Here is a 24,733-nt window from a genome sequence, read left to right as displayed (position 1 = left end):
ATGGCTTTCTGATGAATGAATCGGCTAATCACTGAGCCAGAATTGTCCTTCACAACCCCCCCCACCCTGATCCTCCCCTTGGTTCAGGCACCTGAAATATTATTGTCCTATTACAGATGAGGAAACTAAAGCTCAGACGGTTCGGACAGCTGGTCTAAGGTCACAGCAAGGAAGTGGCTGATCTCAGGTGAAAGCCAGCCTCTCCTGCTGCTTCACCCCCCCACCCGGGGCTGCCCGGAGTGGTTTCTGCCACCCACTCCCTACACCCAGCAGCTCACTTCTGACACTCGTCCAGCACAAAGGCTCGTGGGTGGTCGTCTCCAGACATAGTAATGACCGTCTCACGCTCAAAGGCCCCTGGGCGGGTCTGGTCTACTGTGTGGCGGGTGATGGTGGATGTTGTGTAGCTTGTCCAGTAGAGAGTGTCCCAGCCACGGTGATAGGCCAGGCCCTCCACAGAGCCCACATCTGCAAGGAGACAGGAGTAGTCATAGGTCGGGATGGAGCCAGAGAGCAGAGCTGAAGGGGCAACCGGGGCATGAACTCACGGGGAAGCCTGGAGCACCCGTTCCTCTGGCATATGAGGGGCTGGAAGGGGATGTGTGGGAGCTGAGGAGCATATGGAGGCACAGCCCTTGGCACCCCAGCCCTCCTGTCCTTCCCTATTTTCTACCCAAATGATCCATGGCCCATCTCCCTGACCCTTCTTCCTGCTTCTCCCCACAGCTGGGTAGAATTGGCTTTATGGATTTTAGTAAATCACATCTGACTTGGGCTGTACCGGGTGGGAGCTTCCTGCTTAACAAGGCCAGAACTGGATTGATTCTCATAGACATCCTAAACGCAGGTTAAAGAATTAAGTGCACAATGGGTAGTGGAACCATAGCCTAAGGGGATTTTAGTGGACTCTAGCTGTATGTCGCCTGTGGTTGCCAGAGGCTGCATTAATAGAAGTACTGTAGCTTAAACAATGGCCTGAAGGGAGGGGACAGTTCTTGCCAGTCTCTCCTGATCAAGTTACAATCACAGGGTATCTAGTTTAGCTTTGGCCACATTTTTAGACAGGCATGGGGACTGGACTGTGTGGAGCAGGAAATGTCCAGAGGAGGGTCAAAGAACGGATCTATGTTTATCATTGCTGTATACCAGCCACTAGAATAGTGTCTGGCAGGTCTCCGTGGCCAGAATGAATGAATAACTGAACAAACGAGTCAAAGGACCGGCGGGGGGGGGGGGGGGGGGGGGCGCGGTATCCAGCCTGGAGAAAAGAAAACTGTAAGTGGAACAAAACAGCACTTTTCACAGAGCTGAAGGGCTGTCCTGGGGTGACGGCTCTAGCACCCACTGGTCTCTGTGGGGTGCACATGACACCTGGGCTGAGCTAAGCGTTCATACCTGCGGTTCAGGTGATCCTGTCTCACTACGCAGATGAGAACTCTTGGACAGCACAGGACAAGTGCCTGAAATCCTGTGTCTTGGGTTGAACCCAGCCTGTCTCTGCAGTCTGTGCTGTGAGCACTGGACACACAAAGGAGGGTTTTGGCTTATTCTGTGCAGCCTGGGGGCAAACTAGGATCAGAGGGGGAAGCGAGAGGGGGGCCAAGTGTGACTCCAAATGAGGAGAAACTTTCAAGTAAGTATAATGGGTGCAGTGTGATTTGCTGGCTACTTGTCAGGGACATAGTCACAGCTGGGATTCAGATCTGGGGCGGAGCGGGCTGGCTGATGTCTGAGGGCTTTTCTACCCTGAGTCGGTGCTGGTCCTCTGCACAGCCCCCTACCCCCCCCCCCCCCACCCTTCCTGGGCAGATCGGGGTCTGGGCTCACTCTCTACAATGGTGATCCTCCCCGAGCCATCGTCATTGATCCGTTGGATGTTCCCAAAGTGGATGTCGCTGAAGAAGATGCGATTGGGGGTGCCGGGGGAGGTGCCTGCTCGGTAGTCAAAGGCCAGAGCGATGACATTCTTCATGTGCTCAGGATCCTCAAAGGGTTGCACGGGTGCATTGAGGTTGCGCTCATCAGACAGGTGGATGCTCTTGAGGATGGTGCGCTCTGAGTAAAGCAGGTAGCCCGCGTACTCCCGGCACGACGCCCCGTCTTCAGCCAGCATCCCGTGGGCGCAGGCACACGCCCGCTGCCCCCCGCCCCGGTACAGGCACAGCTGCTGGCACCCGCCATTAGCCACTGCACACACGTTGGTACCTGGGGGGAGGGCATGGGAAGGAGGTGGTTATGGAGGGCAGGGCCCACCTTGGGAAAAGGCTCACCGGTGCCTCTGGACTCTCAGCCAAGGTGGACGCTCTGGTTGGTGCACTGCTCTGCCTCAGCAACTCAGCACCCAAACCCATCCTTGAGCTCCTCAGCCCCTCTTTACCCCCCTCAGGTCTCTGGAGCTGGAAAGTGTCCCTGTGGGTTCAGCGTCTCTCCCGGCCCCTCTCAGTCTGAGAAATCACCCTGTGTGCCTCTCCTGCCTGGCCCAGAGCCCCAGCCTCACCTTTCTGCCGGTCCCGGTTGAAGACTTTGATGTCTTTGAGCTGGACGCCGATGCCTGTTCTCAGGGGCACCGAATCTGTGGCATTGTCTTTACTCCCACGCTTGATGGAGCCATTGGCGTGAGTCCTAGGGGAAGGGAAGGCCAGGCCGTGAGTGGGGCATTGACAGAGGTCAGGAGGGAGGGAAAGGATGGCCAGGGAGAAGACCGGGGCAGAAGGCCTCACCTGTCACTCCAGTAGATGAAATCCTCAAACACAGACACTGAGAACATGTCCATATTGTTGCTGGACAGAACCACCTCACGGTTCTCGCCCGTCTCCAGGTCGATCCGCTCGATCTTGTCTGTCCGGGCATCGCACCAGTATAGCTTCCCATCCTATAGGCCAGAGGCACGCACCTCACCTCCAGTGCCCAGCACTCCACACCAGCCCCAGTGTCCTGGGCAGCAGGGCTGTCCCACTCACCCCTGCCTCTCGTACCTTTCTCCTCCTTTCTCCATATCCTCCCTGACCTCTGACCTGCTGATATGCCAACCCTTCTAGACATGCCTTCAGTCCTCACTTCTGAGTGACAGCACACCCTCCCCCCCACCTCTAGGGCGGTAGGAGTCCTACTCTGGGTTGGGAGCTGGGCCAGAAGACCGCAAGACCTATCCTGGGTCCATAGCTCCCCACCGAATGGGGGGTTCACCACAGGGAGAGTCTGTGGGAAGCAGAGTATAGAGTAAGGGGAGCCTCCCCCCCACAGCATGGGGTCCAGATATCCCGAGGGCTCCAGGGCCAAGCCTGCATTCAAACCTGATAGTCCACTGAGATGCCATTGGGCCAGCTGATGCTGACATTAACCAGCACAACTCGCTCAGTACCATCTAGCCGAGACCGCTCGATACGTGGATACTGGCCCCACTCAGTCCAGAACAGATACCTGTGGGGTGGAGGAGGCAGAAGTGGGGTGTCAGTCCCCAGACCATGGAGGAGAGAGGGTCTCATAAGTGTGGGCTGTGGAAAGTGACCAAGCCAGAACCAAGCCAGGGCTGGGAACTGGACAGCCTGTCCAGCTTCTCACCCCTTCTCTGGGTGGACAGTGATGGCTCGGGGCTTATCCAGACCCTGGGAGATGACCACGTAGCGGAAAGAGCCATTGAGCCTGGCGACCTCGATGACATCAAAGCCTTGGTCTGTCCAGTAGATGTTGCCTGAGGAGGGAGTGAGTGGGGATTAGGGGGTTGGGTGGGAACACATGCACCTGGTCCCCTTCTAGCCCCTAGATCCCTGCTGCTCCCCCATCCGTTCCTGCCTAGTCCTTCTCCTCAGACTCCTGAGATCCCGCTTCTCTCCTCCAGGCCTCCACCCTACCTGGAGGCCCACAGCCCGCCCAGGGCCCTCTCATGGCTCACCTGCAATCCAGTCCACTGCAATGCCCTCCACGCGGCCAATGCCATTGGTCACCACATCCTCGCGCCATGTCTGGTCTCGCTTAGCCCGGCTAATGGTACTTAGGCCCATGTCCACCCAGTAAATGGTGTCATTTTCTGGAGATAGAGGAGCCAATGTTGGGATGCCCAACAAGGCAGGGGAAAGGTGGAGGGTCAGAATCAAATGGCAGTCAAAATAGAGGTGAGTGCTGGGGGTGGGGGAGGCAGTGGCACGGGGGTTGGAAGGGAAACTAGAGCAGGGTAGGGGGAGCTGTGGTATCTCCCCCTCCAGCTGTAGTCAGGCTGCCTCTCACTGGGCTCCCAGAGCACACTACCCTCAAAGTAACGTCCCACTCTCTCCCGCCACCAAATCACTCACCAGCATGGAAATCAATGCCGACAGCCAGGGAGGTCCCCGACACTGGGACCAGGGCATCTGACTTATCATTGGGATCCAAGGGGATTCCCCGGATTCCCTCGTGCACAGAGTACAGGAGAAAGGAGCCCACACCTGAAACACAAGGATACTTCAGGCCTGGGTCTCGCTGACACCCTCTTTAAACTTGGGCTCTGTCACTCTGAGTATCTTCTTCCAGACATTATGCCTCCCCCTTCAACACACAGATAAACACACCTGAGCTTGAGGCCTGCAGCTTGGGCTGGGAGGTCACCTGGCTGGTGGGGGGTGGGGGTGGGAAAGGAGAGCAGCTCTGGGGAACCACCTGCAAGACTACTATCCCCCACTAGAGGGCAGAAGAGACCTGGACTTCGCTCCCCAAAAGGGGCCCTGCAGTTCAACTTCACTCCATACAACCCAGCACCCCCAAAAGCTGTTAGGAAGAACCTGGGGAGTTTCAGACAAGGCAATGGAACCAGATGACTCCTAAATGGAGACTTCCACCTTAGTTTCCTCTTTGTCCTCCCCAGTCTGGTCTGTGCCACACACTCTCAAACACCTAAGACTCAATATCCTTGACATCTCATTCCTGAGCCTTAATTCTGTTTTCCCATTTCTTTTGAGGTGCCACTATCCACGTGAGCCAGAACCCTCCACTGCCTCTGCCCCATGATACACTGTGTCCCCAGATGAATCCACCAGGGGGCTCTGGTTTCTCAGGCTCCTTGAAAAAAAGGATTCATAGTCAAGGGAGTTTGGGGAAACCCCAAACATTAGTCTCCTCTTGAAAAATCCTCAGTGCAGATGAACATACTCAAGACTCTGAGAAGTTCTGCAGCAAAAAACACTTAAACTTTGTTCAACCCAGTGTTTCTTTCTGTAACATCTACCCACATCAAAGAGGGAGGTTCCCAGGAGTGCACTTTTGGAAGTGCTGTCCTGGGGCAAACTCATAAATCAGTCAGCAAGTTCTTGTGAAATGTCTCTGAGTCTCATCCCTTCTCTTAAACCCAGCCGCTAAGCCCCATCTCTTAACACTGGGCTCACTCTAATAGCCTCCTAACTGGTCTAACTGCCTCGGTTTCTCCCTCCCCCACCCAGCCGGCTCTCTGCCGCCAGGTTAATCTGCCCCAAACACCACTTTCCAGGCACTCCTGGCTGAGAACCCACAGGAGGCCCGCCCTACCTCACAGCCATCACCTCTGACACCCCCCACAGTCTGCCCACCACTCAGGCTTGGCGCCTCAGGGCCTCTGCACATATCCTTGAATTGCTCTGGACCCAGTGCCTAACTTATTGTCCCTTCCCCTTTGATCCATGCACTTAAATCCTACTTGTCCTATAAAACCCAGCTCACAGCACATCTTTTCCATGAAGCTGGCCCTGGCGCTGCCTGCTGACATCTATTTCTCTAAAATCCTACTGCAGACACTGGATAGCCACTTCACGGTCCAGTTTCCCCTACGCGTTAGCCCCATCTCTGATGAAGACCGCAGAGCACAGGGACAGGGACTTCTGCCCCCTAGCCTTCCCTGTAGTACCCTGCGCAACGGGGGCTTACTAAGCATCTAACCCAGAAGACACTTCACAATACGTGATGAATGCAGTTCCTGTCCTCAAGGTGAGAGGAGGAAGGTGGGGCTGTGGGGTAGGAGGGGTCAGAGCTGGAGACTTGGGCCATGGTGGGGGGCAAGATGGCGATGGGGCACTGACCCTCGCAGGCCTGCTGGCCACTCCGGAGGCTGTAGCCGGCCGTGCACATACAGGAGCGGGTCGACTCCGATGTGGGCAGGCAGAGCTGGGAGCAGTCACCGTTGTTGACACTGCAGGGGTTGGTGCCCTCATGGTCTGGGGTGGGTAGGAGGCACAGAGAAAGGGTTAGGTAGACGTTCTCAGGACCTTAGTGTCGGGCTTGCACTGCTTAGGGAAAGGATAATCACCGCCTTCACCCTGGACCTTGTGGGGGTCACCACCCAACCCACACTCAGGTCTTTTGTCCTCCCAGGCCCTGGCTCTTGTGACCAGGGTGGCTGTAAGCTCATATGGTACCTCTGTGATGATGAGAAAGAGGAGACCTCTGGGTGGTGAGTGGAGTCTGACCCGTGTTCGCTCCCATTCACTTCCTTGCCCAGGGATTCCTACAGCTGCTCATGGCCACAGCCCTCACCCCTCTCTAGCCCACCCCCTGCCTGGGGCCCTGGCCCCCTGCCTCACCCAGCTGGATGCTCTCGTCGTAGACCTTCATGTGCATCACCAGGGTGGTGCTATTCCGCAGGACCACGGATTCTGAGCCATCAGCCTTATTGCACGTGCCCATCTTCTCTGACACCTGATCTGCCCACCACAGCTTGTCCCCTGGGGAGGCAGGAGGGGATGAGACCCTGGGGAGGGCCCCACCCCCAGGCCAACCCAGCCCAGCCTCTCTGATCCTGTCCCTATCCCCACCCAGCAGCCTCACCCATGATGGCCAGGGCAGTGGCCTTGCCCAGCTGGCTCCGCATGGCATCGATGACCTCTAGCCCACTCCCGTCCAGGTTGCAGCGGCTGATGGTGTGGTTCCCAGAGCTGATCCAGTAGAGTTTGCTTTCAGGGAAGTCAATAGCCAGGCCTAGAAGAGGGGGGCGTCACTGCCACCAGAAAGTCTGGCACTCAGACTGGGGGCTGAGGGATGTGTGGTTTTGGAGGAGGAGGGTGATGACAAGCGCTAAGCTGGAAGTTCAGGAGACAGAGGGGTAATTGCGGGACCCTGAGGATCTCCTGGGTGGGGAATTAGTAAAGAGTGGTAGCGTAGGAAGGACAAGCCGTACCCACAGGGCCCTTCTGGCCACTGAAGAGCAGGGTACGGTTGCTGCCATCCATGTTGGCCATGCTGATGTTGTCCCCATCGGTCCAATAGAGCTTCCTGGGAGGGTGGCAGGAAGGTAAAGTCAGACTCCTCTTTTCCTCCCACCCCACACCCCGCGCTCCCCAACCTTGGGCCCTGGACTGACCCACGCAAGGGGTGGACAACCAGGCCATGGGGCTGCTCCAGGCCCTGCACCACCGCATTCTTGAAGGAGCCGTCCAGCCGGGCCACGTTGATCTGCTTCTTGTTGCTGTCGTAGCTTGTCCAGAACAGGTTTCGGGACACCCAGTCCACAGCCAGCCCATGGGCATTTGGCAAGTCTGGGGGGCACAGTGGGGAGTTGGAGATTGGGTGTTTGCAGGGCATAGGTCGGGGACTGTAGGAAGTGGGGGGCTGGTCTGGTTTTGGGGGGAATCAGGGTTGGGAAACCAGGGTTGGGGCATTGAGAAGGGAGAGGATTTGGAAAAGGAATATCAGGACCAAGGGGACCAGGGATGGGAGCAAGGGCTCGGTGGCGGGGTGGGGGTGGGAGGGGCCACACACACTGCAAGGGTCCAGGGCAAGGGCAGGACCTGCAGAGACGACAGTCTCCACGCCTGTGCCATTGATGAAGGCCCGTTTGATGGCCTGTGTCCGCACATCGGACCAGTAGACGCGCTGCTCGCGGGCATCATAGTCCAGCACCGTGACGTTGTCAATATCGGGCACCGTGAAAGAGATGATGTAGTTGTAGTAGGGGGCATCCAGGTCCACCCCTCGGATCTCCATCTGACGTGCGTACAGCAGGAACTTCTTAAACTCTGTGGGGCATGTGGCAGGTGACTGAGGGCAGCCCCTTACCTTCATGCTTCCCACCCACCCAGATTAGGGTCCCTCCCTCTTCTGGCTCCTTCCATCTGCTGATGTCATTGGCTATCCGGAAGTGCCCCCATCGGGCTCCCTGTCTGAGTTCACACACCTACTTACAGCCATTGTGTCTGGAACCTGTCCCATCAGGCCCCTCCCAGCTGGGATGCTCTATCTTCACTTACAACTGGGAGCCTGGGTACCTGACACCTTCCCCTTTAGCCTCAGTTTACCACTGGCTCTTGAGGGAGGGGCCTCCTACCATAGCACGTGGTGTTGTCCTTGTGGAGCTTCATGAGGTGGGGGCAGGCACAGGAGACGGTCCGGTTGTAGTTGATGAGACACAGGTGGGAGCAGGGGCCTCGGCCCCCATTAGCCTCACAAGGATTAGGAGCTAGGGGTGGGGGAGGGGAGAATGGAAAATATCCTGTGAGTCGCTGGCCCCTGCCTGGCCTCTCTCACCTCGACCGCCCCCTCTTCACCTACTCTCACATGCCCTGTTCCAGCATCACCTGCCACCAGACTCTCCAGTCAGCAGACTGGCCCATCCCCGCCATCCCTCATGCTCTCACGGCCCCCTCTTCTCCTAAGGCCTTCTAAAGAGGCTGCTGGCCCCTTACCCATGGGCTGCCGGGAGGGGTGGTACACCTGCAGATCAAAGGGCTGGGTATTGGTCCTCTGTACCACGGTGACATTGTGGCCGGTCCACTTGTTGGCCTTGGCCAGCGTGTTTGTCCGCCAGTCCGTCCAATACACCTCCCCCCCATACAGCGTCACTGCAAACGGGTGCGATAGGAACTCGTGTCCCCGAAGCACCTCCATGTGGCCGGAGCCGTCGTAACGGGCTGAGTAAATGGCATCTGACCTGAGAGCGTGGTCGGGGCAGAGTGAGGATGATGGCGGGGGCCATGCCCTGGCCCATCGCCCCCCCCAGTTCTAGCACACTGGAGCAGTCCTTCCTCCCAGGCCTTGCTGGCCAGGGAAGGCAAACAGAACAACATGGAGTGAGAATCAGAGTGGTTTGAGGTCTAGGATCCCAGGTCTCAGATCCCGATTCCGACGCCCTGAATCTCTTTGCTCACTTCTCCATAGGGCCACAGTTAGCACACAGGGGCTTTTTTTTTTGGTGAGGTTGGAAGAAGGTACCCACTCTGAGCAGACCAGTTAGAAGTTTGCCCTTCCCCTGGGTGGACGAAGTCCCCTAGCAGAGCACACAGGTTTGTGAGTGAGGACAGGAGGTTGCATTTTAGCCTGGCCCGCACCGGGGCCAGGCAGTCCTGGATGGGGTGACAGCCCTGCTTCTACCCTCTTCTCCCCACATCCATCCTCTCCCCTCTCCCCAACCCTCAGTCCTCTTACTGGGCCCAGCCCTTGGCCGCCCCAGTTCTGACTCCAGCTGCCTCAGGCATTTTCACCACCCTTATCGCTGGTGAGCCCTGGCACCCCCAACCCTACCCTGTCCTGGGGGGAGGGGAAAGATGGAGGCGTCTGGGGGTGTGGTGGGGGGCAATGACCTGGCATCGATCCAGAGGATGCGCTTCTCCAGGTAGTCCACCGTGAGCCCGTTGGGCCAGCCGCCCGAACCTGTCTCCCGGTGGATGGTGCGTCGCCCGGCCCCACTCATGGAGGCGGCCTCGATGCGGGGCAGGCTGGCATCCCAGTCTGTCCAAAACAGGATCCTGGGAAATGGGGAGTGAGTCAGGGGGGGCCAAGGTCAAGGGCCTGGGGCGGGGCTGTTATAGGATCTTTGGTAAAGGGCAGAGGGGGTGAATAGCGTTTGAAGAGATAGGTGTCCCTGACCCGGCTGAACAAGGCTTCAGAGGAGACCATGGGGCCAGAATAGGGCTGAGCAGGGTTCTCACCCATCCCGTGGATCCAGCGCGATTGCCCTTGGGTGCTCAATGTCACCAGCCAGGAGGGTGGTCCGAAGGGTCCCATCCAGCTTGGCCACTTCAATCTGGTCCAAGTTACTCTCCACCCAGTAGATGTTGCCTGCAATCCAGTCTACAGCCAGACCCTCAGGGGTGGCCAGGCCGTACTGAATCACCACCTCGAAACTAGTCAGGGCTGGTGAAGAGAAGGTCATGGGAGTGAAATCACAGTATAGTAGGACCACCCTCAACCTTGACACCTCTGCCAATACCTCTGATGCACCCTGGATACAACTGGGGTTCACAGTACTACTCTCTTCACCCAGGCCCCCTGCCCCTCCAGGAGGTCAAATAAGGAGAGAAAAGGCCTAGCTTCCAGAACCCTGAGGAAGGGAAGGTCACAGCTTTCTTCTGCTTGCAGCTCTCTGAAGGGCTAACCCATGGGAGGAGGTCAGAGCAGAGGGTGGAGGCTTTGAGGGACAGATGCAGAATCAATATGAGGACAGAACTTTCTAGAAGTCACTTCAAAGACTGTCTTAAAGATTTTTCCCTGGAGATATCTATCTATATCTATATCTATATCTATATCTATATCTATATCTATATCTATATCTATATCTCTGTGTATATCATGTATAATTATATATACACATATGGATATAGATGATAGATATAAAATTATTTTCATAGTGTGAACATTATTACAATCTACTTAGCCATTCCCTTGTTGATGAACATTTAGGATGGTTCCAAGTTTTGTCTATAACAAACAATACAAACTCCTTTAGTAAAATGTGCTTCTTTCAAGTCTTTGCTCAGATGTCACCTTCTCAGAAGGCCTTCCTTGACCACCCCATTTAAAATGCCGACCCCCCATTCTCCCTACTCACCCCCTTTCCTCCTTTCTCTACATCCACACTGCTATCCCCTTCTGTTATATTCCACGTTGTACTCATTTGTTTATATCTGATGTCTCCTCTGGCATGTAAGCTCCCTGAGGACAGACATTTTGGCCTGTTTTGATCACTGCTGTCTTCCCAGGTCCAGGTGTATATGGCAGATGCTCAATATGTGTGGAAAGATGTCTGTGATGGGTCAGGCTGCCTTTGGATCAAAGGCATGATTCAGGTACCCCATTCCTAAATGGCTTTTTCCTTTTAAGCCTGCAGTTCTAGGATTTGGGGAGCTCCAGACCATTCCAAAGAAAGGCTGATCATTTTGTTAATTATCAGGCTGGCAGCTTTGCTGACGATAATTACGGGGCGTCAGGAACTGAGACCCACAGCAAAATCTAACCCAATTAACGAGAGTGTGGGGGATGGGGGAGCTAGGGGCCTCTACTTCAGGGTGGCCTGGATCTGGGCCTGTGGCTCCGAGTGCCCAGGTGCCCCTTCTCTCTGAAGAGCACCCCGCATTAGTCCTGGGCCAGCAGGAGGGGGCTGTCACCTCCGTTGTCCAGCAGCTTCCCGCGGTAGATCTTGTCCTCCACCACATCAGTCCAGTAGAGGGCGCTCTGGCTGAGGTGGAAGTCCAGGGCGATGGTGTTGCGCAGACCGGGCACCAGAACGCTGTAGTCCCCTTTGTGAAGGTCGATGCGCCGGATCTCATGGCGGTTGGAGAAGATGATGAATGGCTTGAAGGGATCTGGGGAGGAGCGTGACAGGGGTCAGCACGAGGCTTGCTGCCTCAGAGCCGCCCTGTCCAAGAGCAGGCAGGGCAGGGTCTCTGTTGGCCCTGGGCCTGGTCATGGAGGGAAACCACAGCCTTTGGCATCCGGCAGCCCAAACCCAGCCAACTGAAGCTCAGGGGCCTGCCTCAGCCTGCCCAGCCTTCCCGGCCACCTTTCACCCGTGGTTCACCTAGGCTGCGGCAGCTCTCGCCGTCCGGCTCCAGCACCCAGCCCTCATAGCAGGAGCACTTCACGCTGAACTTGTTCTGGTCACACTTCTGGCTGCACTTAAGGTGCTTGGCACAGTAGCTCTGGATCTGGCAGGTGTGGTTGTCGGGCCCCAGCTCCATGCCCAGAGGGCACGAACACACAATGCCTTCGCCAGGTGCCACCGAGCAGTTGTGGCTGCAGCCTCCGTTATTCAGAGAGCACTGGTCTGTGGTGTGGGCAACAAGAGACAGGATCAGGGTCAGGATCCAGGAGGAGGCAGGACGACGGCCTGGCTGGGTCTCAAGTCCTGGGCAGCCCAGACAGAGCCCTGGCACCCTGCCCGTAGCATCTTTCTTTTCCATTGCCGGCCAAGCCTCTGTCCCCGCGCTTCCTCAGGACCAGGATTGGGACCTCAGCACCCACCACGGGGGCCACCCTTCTCCTTTCCCTGAGGAACACCCTCACATCATGGATGCATCTAGTCTCTATTTTCCGGTCTCTTCTTGAGCCCGTGGTGGGGGGCCCCAGCTTTCTGCCTCTCTCTGGGGGTTGCCCTTTTTTCCTCGATCTCTTCTGATTTGGGTGTGATTAGGGTGGGGTGTGGTAGGGAATGTCCTGCCAGGTTCTCTGACACACCCTGAGATCTGCCAGCCCTGACTGATGACCTGTCAGCAGTTCTCGGGCCGGTCCCAGCCTGCCTCCTCCCCCACTCCTCCCCCCTGCAACAGATGCTCTGCCTGGCGTGGAGGAGACAGGCTGCTCTGCTCTGCTCCCCTCCCTGACCCTTATTTCTTTTGATCCTTGAATGCACAGCCTCCTCGCCCCACCTTCTCTCTCTACGGGCACTATCTGTCCTTGGGAACCCAGTTAAATCGCTGCCTCCTCTGGAAAGCCTGCCCCGACCACCTCAACACTCAACCCTGGTGTCTTCATCTTTAAAAGCAGCTCTGTGCTGTTCTCTGGTGGGTGTGAGTGAGGGTCTGTGACTGCAGGAAGAGGGTGCACTTCGGACACCTTACGACCTCGGACCAGTTACTTAACCTCTCTGCCTCAGTTTTCTCCTCTGTCAGATGGAGATGATAACACTGTCCGCCTCACAGGGCTGTTGTATGGATTAAATGCGATAATAGTGTGGTGTGCTCAGCCCGGCCACTTGCCGAGGCCAGTCTGAAACCAGTAAGGGTTGCTGGTAACTTCTTGGGGTGCTGCTTGCTCTTTCCCAGTCTGAGACCACTCCCCGATGAACTCGCCCCGTTCCACCTGTCCTCGAGACTCCTTACCCAGCCACCCTCCCCACTAGGCCTAATCCTCACCGCAGAGCTCTCCCTCGTCTGAGCCGTCTCCACAGTCGTCGTTGCCATCACACAGTTTGTCGGGGGGCAGGCAGACTGAGGTGTTGTTGGCGCAGGGGTGCGAGGGCGGCCTGCAGGCCAGGGACTCACAGTTCTCCTCATCAGAGTTATCTTCACAGTCACTGTCGCCATCACACACCCAAGCTTTGCTGATGCATCGAGCTGCGGGGTGAGTATAGTATGAGGGCAGGCCCGGGCGGGAGGGCTCTCCGTGCCTTTCTTCTCAGACCCGATGGGTTTCTCTAATAGGGTCATGATTGTAATGCCTTGGGGTCCACTAGGAACCTTGGAGGCCTTTTCTGTCAGATTCACAGAGGCAACAAAGAAAGCAAGAATCTGCAGAGGGTGCTGAAGCTCAACTCTGGTGAGGGTTTTGGTTTCCAGGGCCTTTAGGGCAGGCCCTGGCCCCTTACGAAGCTTCCCCCATGCATCATGCACAAGCTTTTTCTGTGTGGCCCTTTGCCTCACCATGTCCCCACCCCCAGCCCCCGCAGCATAGTGCTGTCTCCCTCGCCACTCCTTTGCACTGCCTCTCAATATGGTCTCTTCCTGTCCATGTTGCCCCAGTCGGGCTCCTGCCCCTCCTTCTTTTTACCGGAGTCCTTGCAGCCAAACTTGACATTGGGGTCACAGACGTGGGTCACTCCCTCACAGCTCTTCTCATCACTGGAGTCCATGCAGTCAGTGTCTCCATCACAGCGCCAGCGCAAGGGAATGCACAGACCATCCAGTCGGCACTGGAACTCATCATTGTGGCAGCCACCGGGAGGCCGTGTGGCTGCAGGGGGACAGAGGGAAGGCGGGGGGGGGGGGGGTAGGGGCTCCACGTCAGCCATTCCCGTGTCTGCCTTCCCAATCCCCCTCCTGTTCTGCCCAGTCCAGAGCTATGAGCCAAGGCAGGGATGGAGAGTTCTCTGAGCCCTGCCGACACTTCTCAGAAGCTAACTTGGAGTCAGGAATGTCACACCTCCCAGGACCCCAGCAATCAGCTCGTCTATAATCTCTCTATTTTACACACCAGTGCTCTATTGGATAAGCAGTTTGCTGGGCCAGAACTCAAAGGCCCCCCATCTTGGCCCAGCCTCCATTTTACCCGTTCATTCCATAAACACCTCTTGAGTGCCTCATGTGTGCCAGGCACTGTTCCAGGTGCCAGTGTGAGCGAGCCCGTCTTTACCCTCATGGAGGTGAAGTTCTAGCAGGGAAGAGACAGTGAAGACATGACACAGAAATCCAGACTGTTACTGCAGGGAGTGTTCCATGCCATGGAGATGAAGCTGGGTCAAGGCTAGCGAGAGATGACGATGCTACTGGGTAAGATGGTCAAGGAAGGCCTCTGAGCAGATGTTTGAACAGAGGCTTGGATGACATCAGCCATGAGAATACCGGGAGCTGCAGCCTGGCAGAGGGAACAGCGAGTGCGAAGTCTCTGAGATGGGACCACGCAGGGCATGTTTGCAAAATGCCCGAGGCATATTTGAGACTGCATAGCTGGAGTAGAGTGAAGGAGGAAATGAGTGGCAGGAACACAGGTCAGAGAGGTGGTGGGAGCCCTGCAGGCCATGGAGTGGGGCTTGGCATTGATTCAAGTGTATAAGGAGCCAGTGCAGGCTCGAGGGCAGGGCTGGGGTGTGATCTGACTCATGTTCTTCAGGATCACTCCGGCTGCAGCACTGAGATCTGACTCAGGAGGCCGGAAAGGAACAGGAACAGCACCCGGAGGCATAGGTGACTGTGCAGGAGCCTCACCTTGTTCTCACGCTGCCGCCCGCTCCTTCCACCCGCCCCGCCATGAATGTGGTCAGTGCTCTTGTCTTGTGCCTGCATTTCAGCACTGGCCTTTCTTGGGGCTGGTTTTCCTTCCTTGGGGCCCCTGAACCTCCTTCTCATCGAATCTCCTTCTAGGATTATCCTCTGAAAGCACCTCCTACATCATTTTTTTCAGGGTATTTTTTATTTATTTTATGTTTTTTTTTTTATTTGAGAGAGAGAGTGAGGAGGCAGGGGAGAGGGGTAGAGGGAGAGAGAGAGAGAGCGAGAGAATCCCAAGCAGGCTCCACACTCAGCTCAGAGCATGACATAGGGCTCTATTCCACGACCCTGGGATCATGACCTGAGCCGAAATCAAAAGTTGGATGCTCAACCCACTGAGCCACCCAGGCGCCCCAGCACCTCCTATATCTTATCACCTTCCAGCTTCAAAGTCCTTCAAAGACCCCAGTGCCTGACTTTCAACTGCTGATATAATCTGCCCCCTTTGGACACAGCCTCATTCCCCATCGGCCCCTCCAGTCTGAGGGTCCCCCTCCCCCAAGCAGAGGCAAAAGTGCTCAGTTTCACTGTCTAAATCTTACTACTGTGTTCTCCACCCCTAGCGCCCCCCTTCTGAGGACCCTCCCTCATGTCCATTTGGCCACAGTCGAATCCCTCATCAGGGCCCAATGCAGACCCCGCCTCTTCCTCAATGGCCCCAGACCACTGCAGCTACCACCACAGTTAACAGTCACTACCAATCAGGACATGTCTGCTCCCACATGCCAGGCCCCCACACATCTCCTCTCATTTCATAGGGGAGGAAGCCAAGTCTCAGAGGAAATGACTTGTCCAAGTTCACCCAGCTTGTGAGTGAGGGGCAGAGTGCTTCTCCACCACACCACAAGCCTCCAGAAGCTCCCTTCTCAGAATCCCAAGGCACTATTACCTGTCCCACTCACCCAGCCCTTCTGAGATGGCCCTTGAGACTCAGTGACTATTTCCTGGGCCTCAGGTGACCCTCCCTGCCCTCTCTCTCAGTTCTGGGTCCAGAGTGGGTATGCGTGCCATCAGTACTGGTCTAACTGTGTACACCTTCACTCTGTAAGGCAGAGGTTGCAAGCTGGAGGTCCAGGGGCTAGATGAGGCCTGCCGAAAGATTTTGGCCTACAGTATTTTTAAAACCTTTGAAGTCCATTGTCAGTTGTTATGGGTTGATTTGTGTTCCCTAAAAAAGATGCTGATGTCCTAACTCATAGTACCTGTGAATGTGATCTTCTTTGGAAATAGATCTCTTTTTTTTTTTTTTTTAAAGAGAGAGAGAGAGAGAGAGAGAGAGAAAATCAGTGGGGTGGAGGGAGAGAGAGAACCTTAAGCAGGTTCCACACTGTGCGGGGCTCAATCCCACAACCCTGGGATCATGACCTGAGCTAAAATCAAGAGTTGGATGCTCAACCAACTGAGCCACTCAGGAGCCCCTGGATATAGGTCTTTGCAAATGGTCGAGTTAAGATGAGGTCATTAGGGTGAGACATTATCCAATATGACTGTGTCCTTACATAAAGAGGAAATCTGGACACAGAGATAGGCAGGCACACACACATAGGGAGATCACCATGTAAAGATGAAGGCAGAGATTGGGGTGAAGCATATACAAGCCAGGGAATGCCAAAGGTTGCCTGCAAATGCCAAGAGCTAGGAGCGAGGCCTCCCTCAATCCTGCCAATATTTTGGACTTGGGTTTCCAGCCTCTAGGACTGAGATGAGAAATTTCTATTGTTTAAGCCACTCAGTTTGTGGAACTTTGTTGTGGCTGCAAATAGGAAACAAATACAGCAGGGCTTAGAAATGGGTAGATTTAGGGAGGGGGACAAAACAGAAGAGACTCATGAACATGGAGAACAAACTGAGGGTTACTGGAGGGGTTGTGCGAGGGGGGATGGGCTAAATGGGTAAGGGGCACTAAGGAGTCTACTCCTGAAATCACTGTTGCACTAGATGCTAACTACTTTGGATGTAAATTTTAAAAAATAAAAAATAAAATTTAAAAAAATGTGGAAAGTTAAAAAAAAATGGGTAGATTCCACGTAAAAATCTGCATTTATGACTTCTCTTATAGCCAGGGCAACCCTGGGTCTGCAATCTTCCATGGAAACAATCAGCCAGAGCTGAGAAACAAATCTTTCTTGAGAGGGTCTGTGCCTTCCAGTAGACTCGGCCCCTACTGCCCCCTAGCTGGGTCCTGGAGGTTTGAGCACTGAGGACCCTCACGGGGCCAACCCCTCTCTTCTTTGGTCCCCACTGTGCTCATTCATCCTTACCGGCCCACCCCCACCCCCGAATATCCCTTTTTCAAGCTACCAGGTCTCGAGCACAGGCTGTGTGCTGAGTGCTTTTTGTGCATGATCTCACTGAACCCCCACATCAGTGCTGTGATGTGGGTGCTATTATTATCCCCACTTTGCAGATGAAACTCACAGAGGCCCACAGAGATGAAGCAATTTGCTCAAGGCCACCCAGATAGTAAGTTGCAGAGCTGGAGCTCAAACCCAAGGCCACCCAACTGCAAAGCCCGTAATCTTAACAGTGTGTGACAAAGGTTTGTTGACAATGTCTCTCTCCCACACGACAGGCACCTCCTGAGGATAAGAGCCATGTCTGGGTTATCTCTGGTTCCCAGATGGCTGCAGCACAGAACGGGGAGGATGGAGGGACAGAGGGATGGCTAAGTGACTGGCGTGTGATGGTCTCATCCCGCCTGCTGGCCCCCAGGCACCCACCCTGGTTGGTGCAGTTGGCGTGTGTCTCGTCGCTGTAGTCCCCACAGTCGTTGTCACCGTCACAGGTCCAGTGCTCGGGGATGCAGCGCCCGCTGTTGCACTTGAACTGAGTGCTGGAGCAGGAGTGGCTGCAGCCGGCCTCATCACTGTTATCCCCACAGTCATTGTCTGAGGGGGGAGGCAACAAGGGGAGAGGCGAGGAGGAGGTCAGCAAGCTGCCTTCTCTGTGACCCCAGCTTGGGGCCCCCACGCCCCCCTCCCGTTCCCACCCTCAGCCCGCCCCACCCCCCCACTGAGAAAATAACAAACAGAAAAGACACAGAAACTGCATAGACTGCAGCATGCACCATGGCCCACGCAGGGGGCGGGGAGAGGAGGGGTGGGCTCCGGGAGGGCCCTTCCCTGAGTCTCGGAGGATGGCGGGTGGGGGACTGGACGCGTTCCTTTCCCTTTCTCATTTTGGCAGGGTGTGGGAACAGGGGTCTGCTTGCTTTGGGGGAAAGGCAGGGATTCCTCTGGCTTGGGAGGGCGAAAGGTGGGTGGTGTGGAGGTGAGGCTGCCCTGCTGGGGAGGGAAGGGCCCGATGAGGCCCGCCCTCAGCTTGGCCACTGCTGCGCCCCATGCTGCGGCCACCTGACTCACAAGGGGTACTGCCTGCAGCTGGGAAGGCTCGGGGGCCACTCCTGGAAGGCATCTGAGGGTGACTGAATGAACGTCCTGCTTTCTAGGTCTTGTGGGTGAGGGGCTACTGGACTTCCTTCCACATTTTTGGGACACCTGAGAAGGTTGGGGTACAGCTTTCCCCCTTGGGTGTGTTCCTGCCTCTTTTCCATCTGGAGTTGATCCTCTCTCCTCTCCCTCTGTGTCTTGGTCTTTTTGTCCCCACCTCTCTGTCATCTCCTCTCTTCTGTCCCCTCTGCTTCTTTCCCTTCCACTGTCTTTCTCTGTTGCCTCCTCTCTCCCTTCTCTCTTTCCCTTCACGTCCTAGGAGCTCTGGAGAGGGGAGCTGCCTAGGGGTTCTGAGAGGTGGCCCGAGGCCAGCTGGGACTCTGGGGTGATGGTGCATGTGCTTCTATGCACTGACCGGCAGGCTCAGGACAGGTCTTTTCGTCAGAGCCGTCCCCACAATCCTTCTCTGAAACACAGAAACCGCCAGGGCAACCATTGGCACACGAGACACAGCAAAGATGAGGGGCAACGTGGTGTTGACCCAATACATGCTCTCACACATCAGCCAGGGCTGGAGCCTCCGGTGCAACACGTCACAACACACAGACACAACCAGAGCCCCGAGACGGCACACACATGACGATGCACTGGCCCCCGTGGCTCAGGGCTGACATCACCTGGTCCGTGGCTGACCGCCAGGTGGGCTTCCGAGCCTGAAGGCGGAGCCTGGAGGGTGCACCAAGGACCCCAGGAGATGGGGTTTGCGGGGAGAAGGGAGTTGGGCACTGGGCTCTCCTTGCTCTGCCCCTCTAGCCTTTCTCACTCATTTCTCCCTGGCCCCCAAGCCTCTGCCCGAGAAAGGGCAGCTCGGGCCCTGTCTGGGGAGGAATGGTACTGACAGGTGGCAGGGAGGGTCTCCCGTCTCTCCACACTAGTTCCCCCATGGCACTTCTGGCCTGTCCTCCTTTCTCCCAGACAACCCAGTGGGGCTTTAGTGGATTGGCGGGAGGCCCCAGCTTGATTCTAAAACCCCTTTACCTCCCACCCAGGGCGTGGCTGTGGCTTTTAGCTTTCCTAGGAATCAGGGCAGGTTAAAGGGGGCAAGCTCTTACCATTATCACATCTCCAGTTGATGTTGATGCATCTGCCATTGTTGCAGGTAAACTGAGTCAGGGGGAAGCAGGTGGGATAGGCTGTCAGGGAGAAAGAACAGCTGAGTAGGGCCCTCAAGATCATACAGCATCATGGCACCTGGCAGGTGGGTGCAGGGTCCCTCCTGGAACCAGCAGCTGTAGCCCGGTCAGACAGGGATGGGAAAGCTACGTGGCGGGGCTTCGGCCTGAAGCTCTGCTCATTCGTCCCCATCCCTCTGAGCATCCCTTTTTCAAACTTCTAGTTACCCACCACTGACCCCGTGCTGAGTGCTCTTCCTGCATCATCTCACTGAATCCCCACATCAGCACAGTGATGTGGGTGCTCTTATTATCCTCATTTTGCGGACAAAACTCACACAGGCTTCGGAGATGAAGGCGCTTGCTCAAGACCACCCAGGGACTAAGGTTCAGGGGCCCTCCAGCCCCCCACCCCACCCCAGGGCACATTCGACGGGCTCCCTGTTCCCCATGCCAGCCCAGCCTCCCTGCTGTCCCTCTTACCACATGAAGCGGACTCGTCAGAACGGTCCCCACAGTCATCATCCAGATCACACGTCCAGGAGATGGGGATGCAGCGGCCACTGGCACAGGAGAACTGGTTGGGTGGGCAGGTGCGAGCTGGGGACAGGGATGGGTGCGGGTATTCATAGTCTTGCCCTCCTCTCTTAATTTCCTGTTCTTTCCTCCTGTCCTCTGCCTATCAGGAAGTCTTCCCAAGGGTCTCAATGTCATTTCTCTGAGAGAAGTTTAAAGCCACATATGTGGTCTGACCCCCGCATCTGCTTCACCCCATCTCTCACGGGGTCTCTGGTATCCTCCAAGGAGAAGATCCACCCTGACTTGCTTCTGTCTCCAATCTGGAGCTGTGATCTGTCCCCGCCTTCCCCACCCACCCCGGTTCAGTCCTCCCAGCCAACCCCGTTCTCCTGGGGAAGGGGAGAGCACTCCTTTCCTCCTGCTCAGCGTCCTGTCCTATCTGCCTCAATACCCCATGCTTCTTTCTTTCCTGAGGCCACTCTGGCTGCCCCTCCCCGCCCCGGCCTCCCTGCCTGAGGGGTGCCCAGTGCAGCCCACTCCGACCCACACCTGAACAAGTGGCATTGGACTCGTCTTCACTGTTCCCACAGTCGTTGTCCCCGTCACAGAGCCAGCGGTTGGGGATGCACCGGTTGTTCTCGCACTTGAACCTGTCCGAGGGGCAGGTGTGCTGATCTGAGGAGTGAGGAGTTCAGGGATCAGTGAGAGGGGCGGGGCCCAGCTCTCTCCACATGCTGCCCTGCAGTTGTTGGAGAGGGGCGGGAGACTCACGGCAGAGGGCTGGGGCCTCGTCACTGTTGTCCAGGCAGTCGTTGTCCCCGTCACACTTCCAGCGCTCCTGGATGCAGCGGCTGTTGGCGCAGGCGAACTCGCCTGGCTGGCACTGGGGTGGGGGCACGTAGGATGGGTTCGCTGTGGGCACCACAGGGGTGTGGGGGGAAAGTCAGACGCAGGTCATGGGACAGGTGCTCAGCTCTCTGTACTACGTTTGCCTGTTGTATTATTTTAAATAATATGCAGACAGTAATCTTTCCTAGGGCGTGATTCTTCACAAATAATCTAGATGGAAACCGCAGCTCTTTCTCAAGCCACAAGGGTGATGTTTACTTGAACACTTTCAGTACTGCAGTATGGCCCGAGAAGAAGCAGCTTCCAAGAGAGCCTAGAGCCCCCCACCCCTTACTTTTGTCCCTCCTGAGAAGACCACTTCTCACCAGCTTCCTATCATCTCCACAAACTGCTCCTTGGAAGTTACCCCCGGGGCCCCCAGAGCCCTGTCGTGGTGCCTGGACTTTTTCCTTCACAGATGCATGAACTCTACCAGCCGGAGTGAAAACAGGTCCCAGAACTCTGCAGGCTCCACCCTTCCACCCTCATCACTGCCACCTCACCGCCGCCCCCCCCCCCCCCCCACCCGGTCTACCTTGAGCACTCAGCAGTAAAATCACTTTGTGCTTTGTCTGCATTTGCATCGGTAACATGGAGAAGCCCAGCGCTCCCAGGTCGGCTCCTGTCCCTGCACCCTAAGCTCTGCTTGCAGCCTTTCTGACCTGTCCAACTCTCATCCCGGCTCTAATCCCTGAAGCTTCTGTGCGTCCCGTGGGTGCCTATTTTCTCTCCTGTGGCCCTAGACCACTGGGCCTTGGCATGTGTTGTCTTGCTCTGTGCAACTGCTTCGAGACTGTTCTGCTTCCCTTTCTGAAAAATCAGCTCTGATTTTCATGTTATTAGACTACACCAACCCCTACTTCAATGGGCTTTCAGGCCACTTCCTGTCATCCTTAAGGGTTTTTAGCTGATGGCTCAGTGTCACTTTTCCTCCAATCTCTCCTGCTTTAATTCTTGGTGATTTCAACATCTGTGCGGATCCTTCCATTACCCTGGCCACTCAGTTCCCCTCTCTGTCAATGCTCTTGCCCTCCACCTGGCCTTAGTCACTCATTCTTAGCTGTCCATTAAGGCCCCACTGACCCATTTTCATTTCTGGGATTCTATCTTAAGGAAACCATCCAATATGGGAAGGCAGGAAGATATGGGAAATAGCAAAGCAAGTGGTTAAAAAAAAAAAAAAAAAAAACAGGCTCAGGGTCAGACTTCCTGGATTCAAATCCCTGTTATAACTTTGGGCCTCGTTTTCTTTATCTGTGAATTGGGGATAATAAAAATACTTTCCCTACATGAATATTTTAAGGAGTAAACAAGTTGCTGCATGGGAAGTGCTTAAAATCACATCTTGGCACCTGATCTGTGCTCAATAAATGAATGTTAGCTGTGATTATAACAAAGACAGAAACAACTTAAACGTCCTATGGTAGAGAAATGGTTGAGAAAGTTACGGAACGTTTACTAATGAAATATATTTCAGCCATTAAAAATTCTGCTTACGTATCTATGACCTACTGTCGAGTGACAAAAGCAGAAAACTAAAGAGCATGTGTAACCTGGCTCGTTTAAATAAAGGGAAACGTGGGGCACCTGGGTGGCTCAGTCGGTTAAGCGTCCGACTTCAGCTCAGGTCATGATCTCACAGTCTGTGAGTTCGAGCCCCACATCAGGCTCTGTGCTAACAGCTCAGAGCCTGGAGCCTGTTTTGGATTCTGTGTCTCCCTCTCTCTCTCACCCTCCCCCGTTCATGCTCTGTCTCTCTCTGTCTCAAAAATAAATAAATGTTAAAAAAAATTTTTTTAATAAATAAATAAATAAAGGGAAACATGTAGAGACATGTTTGGGAGGGTGTCCCCCCAAATGGTAAGAGTGACATCCATGTCACATGGTATTTGGGTGACTTGTACTTTCTCCTATGTTTTTCTACACTGTTTGTTTATTTATCTTTTACAATGAGCATGACCTACTTTTCTTTAAAAAGAAGCTGTTTAAAATAATGCAACAATAACACAGAAAATGCTGTGACACATATGAGCCCCAAAGGGTGGAACACATTTTATGTACAGTATGATCTCAGCTACAGAAAACCAACCGTGTAACCCACCTGGCCCAAAAAGGTGGTGTTCGCTTTCCTGCAATGCTAACAATATAGTGGTGTCTGTTGGTGGGATGCGGGCTTTTTTTCACTTCTCTAATTTCCAATATTTAGAGCTGTTGTTATATTACTTTAATCAAGGGGAGACAAATGTAAAAGTACATTTTCCCCTTTCCATAGCTGTCCTGATCATCATTCAGCTTCCCCTAATCTTTGCGCTCTCCCTAACTCTTCCCAGCACCCAGTCCTCCCTAAACCCCCTTCTGGCCCCCAGAGCCTACTCCCTCCCCATCCCTTGCCTCCTGTTGCCCCCACAGGACCCTCTTTTCCTCCTTTATCTCTGATTGGACACGGTGGCCCCTCCTGCTGAGGACCACTGTCAGGCCACCCGCCCCGGCTGGGCACCTCATACCCAAACAGGTGACACCGTCTGTGTCCAACACCTGGTCCTCGGCGCAGGCACACTGGCGGCTCCCAGGGGTGGCCAGGCACAGGCTGCTGCAGCCACCGTTGTTCACCCGGCATTTGTTGGTACCCACTGCAAAGGAGGGGCCAAGGGAGGGGCCAGGAAGGACAGGGTTGTCATAGAGTCAGCAGAGGCCAGAGACAGGAGATGAGAGGACAGGGAAAAGACACATTGAAGTGAGGAGTGAGAAAGAGAGGAAGTGGTGAGAAGATAATGAACACGTTGAAGAAGAGAACACATAGGCATGGGGCAGGGAAGGAGACAGGGAAGACAAAGTCAACTGGGTTGGGGGCCTTTCTTCTTGAGAGCCTCAAAAGTCAGAGCCTGGGATCCCTGGGGAGTGCCTTCACCACCCCCCTCCCCAGAGTAGCCTTACCCCCCTGTCTAGGTACCACCCTCTCACTGGCCCCAGCCCCAGGGGGTACCTTGCTGCTGCTGAGCATCATACATGCGGATCTCAAAGATGGGGGGCCGCTCACTGCGCAGAAGGGTCACCGTAGGGGGTGCACCGCCTGTGCCCCGTTCTAAGCGGTAAACACTGCCACTCCGGTACTCAGTCCAGAAGAGGTAGTTGCCGTGGTGACACAGGCCAAAGGCGTGGTTCAGCTCAGGACCCTCATATACAATCTAAGAATTGAGGGGAGGTTACTGAAGAGCTATAGACAAATGGGGTGCCTGAGGAAGGCCCAGGGGGATCACCATTTTGTCTACTCATTTGTCCATGTCCTGGGTATGGGTCTTGCTTCCCCCATTAGCTGGGAGCCCCTGAGGATGATAGCTTTGCACACAGTGAGGTGCTAGACACTGGACCCAGTGGGATGCTGATGGGGAACTTGTCCACCTTGTCCTCCCTTGTATCCATCCATATTCATTCATATCCCTCCAACACACATGTGTGTGCGCGCGCGCGCACACACACACACACACACACACACAGTACTGAGCATACAGCCAGAATTCATCCGTTCGCTTCTTCATCCAACAAACACTTGCCAGGATCTATTAAGGGCCAAGCTGTGGTATGAAAAAGACTGTGTATGTCTCATGGAGGGCATACACAGCAATCCAAGGTGGAAAAGGGGTTTGGAGACAACATCCTAGAGGAGGTGGCCCCTGAGCAGTGTGCTGGGTGAGGAGGAGTGGGAGTGGAGGCAGAAAACTGCATAAGCAACAGCACAGAGGGCAGCACTCGATATGCTGTGTGCTGGGAATTTCCAAGCTGTGTAGTGTTGCTTGTTCAAATACTGGGATACAGGGAACAGGGGCAGAAATAAGACCACAGAGATAGTCAGGAG

General features: G+C 55.2%; 1 protein-coding gene across 2 annotated transcripts in view; it reads right to left on the bottom strand.

The window, feature by feature from the left end:
- Nucleotides 1–24,733, bottom strand: part of LRP1 (LDL receptor related protein 1) — an 82,688-nt gene that overhangs the window by 25,999 nt on the left and 31,956 nt on the right. For both annotated transcript variants that reach the window (XM_045462821.1, XM_045462819.1), the window contains exons 14-42: nt 23,864–24,065; nt 23,385–23,510; nt 20,764–20,904; nt 20,542–20,667; nt 19,957–20,073; nt 19,414–19,494; nt 17,633–17,800; nt 13,696–13,878; nt 13,062–13,262; nt 11,729–11,974; nt 11,316–11,513; nt 9,861–10,065; nt 9,513–9,677; nt 8,619–8,863; nt 8,261–8,392; nt 7,725–7,952; nt 7,298–7,472; nt 7,115–7,209; nt 6,766–6,915; nt 6,522–6,662; nt 6,021–6,155; nt 4,290–4,421; nt 3,893–4,027; nt 3,562–3,691; nt 3,294–3,420; nt 2,721–2,872; nt 2,498–2,622; nt 1,828–2,205; nt 279–468 (exon numbers count right to left, since the gene is read on the bottom strand). In XM_045462821.1, the coding sequence (XP_045318777.1) occupies nt 279–468; nt 1,828–2,205; nt 2,498–2,622; nt 2,721–2,872; nt 3,294–3,420; nt 3,562–3,691; nt 3,893–4,027; nt 4,290–4,421; nt 6,021–6,155; nt 6,522–6,662; nt 6,766–6,915; nt 7,115–7,209; nt 7,298–7,472; nt 7,725–7,952; nt 8,261–8,392; nt 8,619–8,863; nt 9,513–9,677; nt 9,861–10,065; nt 11,316–11,513; nt 11,729–11,974; nt 13,062–13,262; nt 13,696–13,878; nt 17,633–17,800; nt 19,414–19,494; nt 19,957–20,073; nt 20,542–20,667; nt 20,764–20,904; nt 23,385–23,510; nt 23,864–24,065 (4,829 nt within the window). The remainder of the gene's footprint in view (nt 1–278; nt 469–1,827; nt 2,206–2,497; nt 2,623–2,720; nt 2,873–3,293; nt 3,421–3,561; nt 3,692–3,892; nt 4,028–4,289; nt 4,422–6,020; nt 6,156–6,521; nt 6,663–6,765; nt 6,916–7,114; nt 7,210–7,297; nt 7,473–7,724; nt 7,953–8,260; nt 8,393–8,618; nt 8,864–9,512; nt 9,678–9,860; nt 10,066–11,315; nt 11,514–11,728; nt 11,975–13,061; nt 13,263–13,695; nt 13,879–17,632; nt 17,801–19,413; nt 19,495–19,956; nt 20,074–20,541; nt 20,668–20,763; nt 20,905–23,384; nt 23,511–23,863; nt 24,066–24,733) is intronic.

Source organism: Leopardus geoffroyi, chromosome B4, assembly GCF_018350155.1.
Source record: "Leopardus geoffroyi isolate Oge1 chromosome B4, O.geoffroyi_Oge1_pat1.0, whole genome shotgun sequence".
Classification (NCBI taxonomy): Eukaryota; Metazoa; Chordata; class Mammalia; order Carnivora; family Felidae; genus Leopardus; species Leopardus geoffroyi.
The sequence above is the reverse complement of the archived record's forward strand: the minus strand, read 5'-3'. Positions and strand labels throughout refer to the sequence as shown.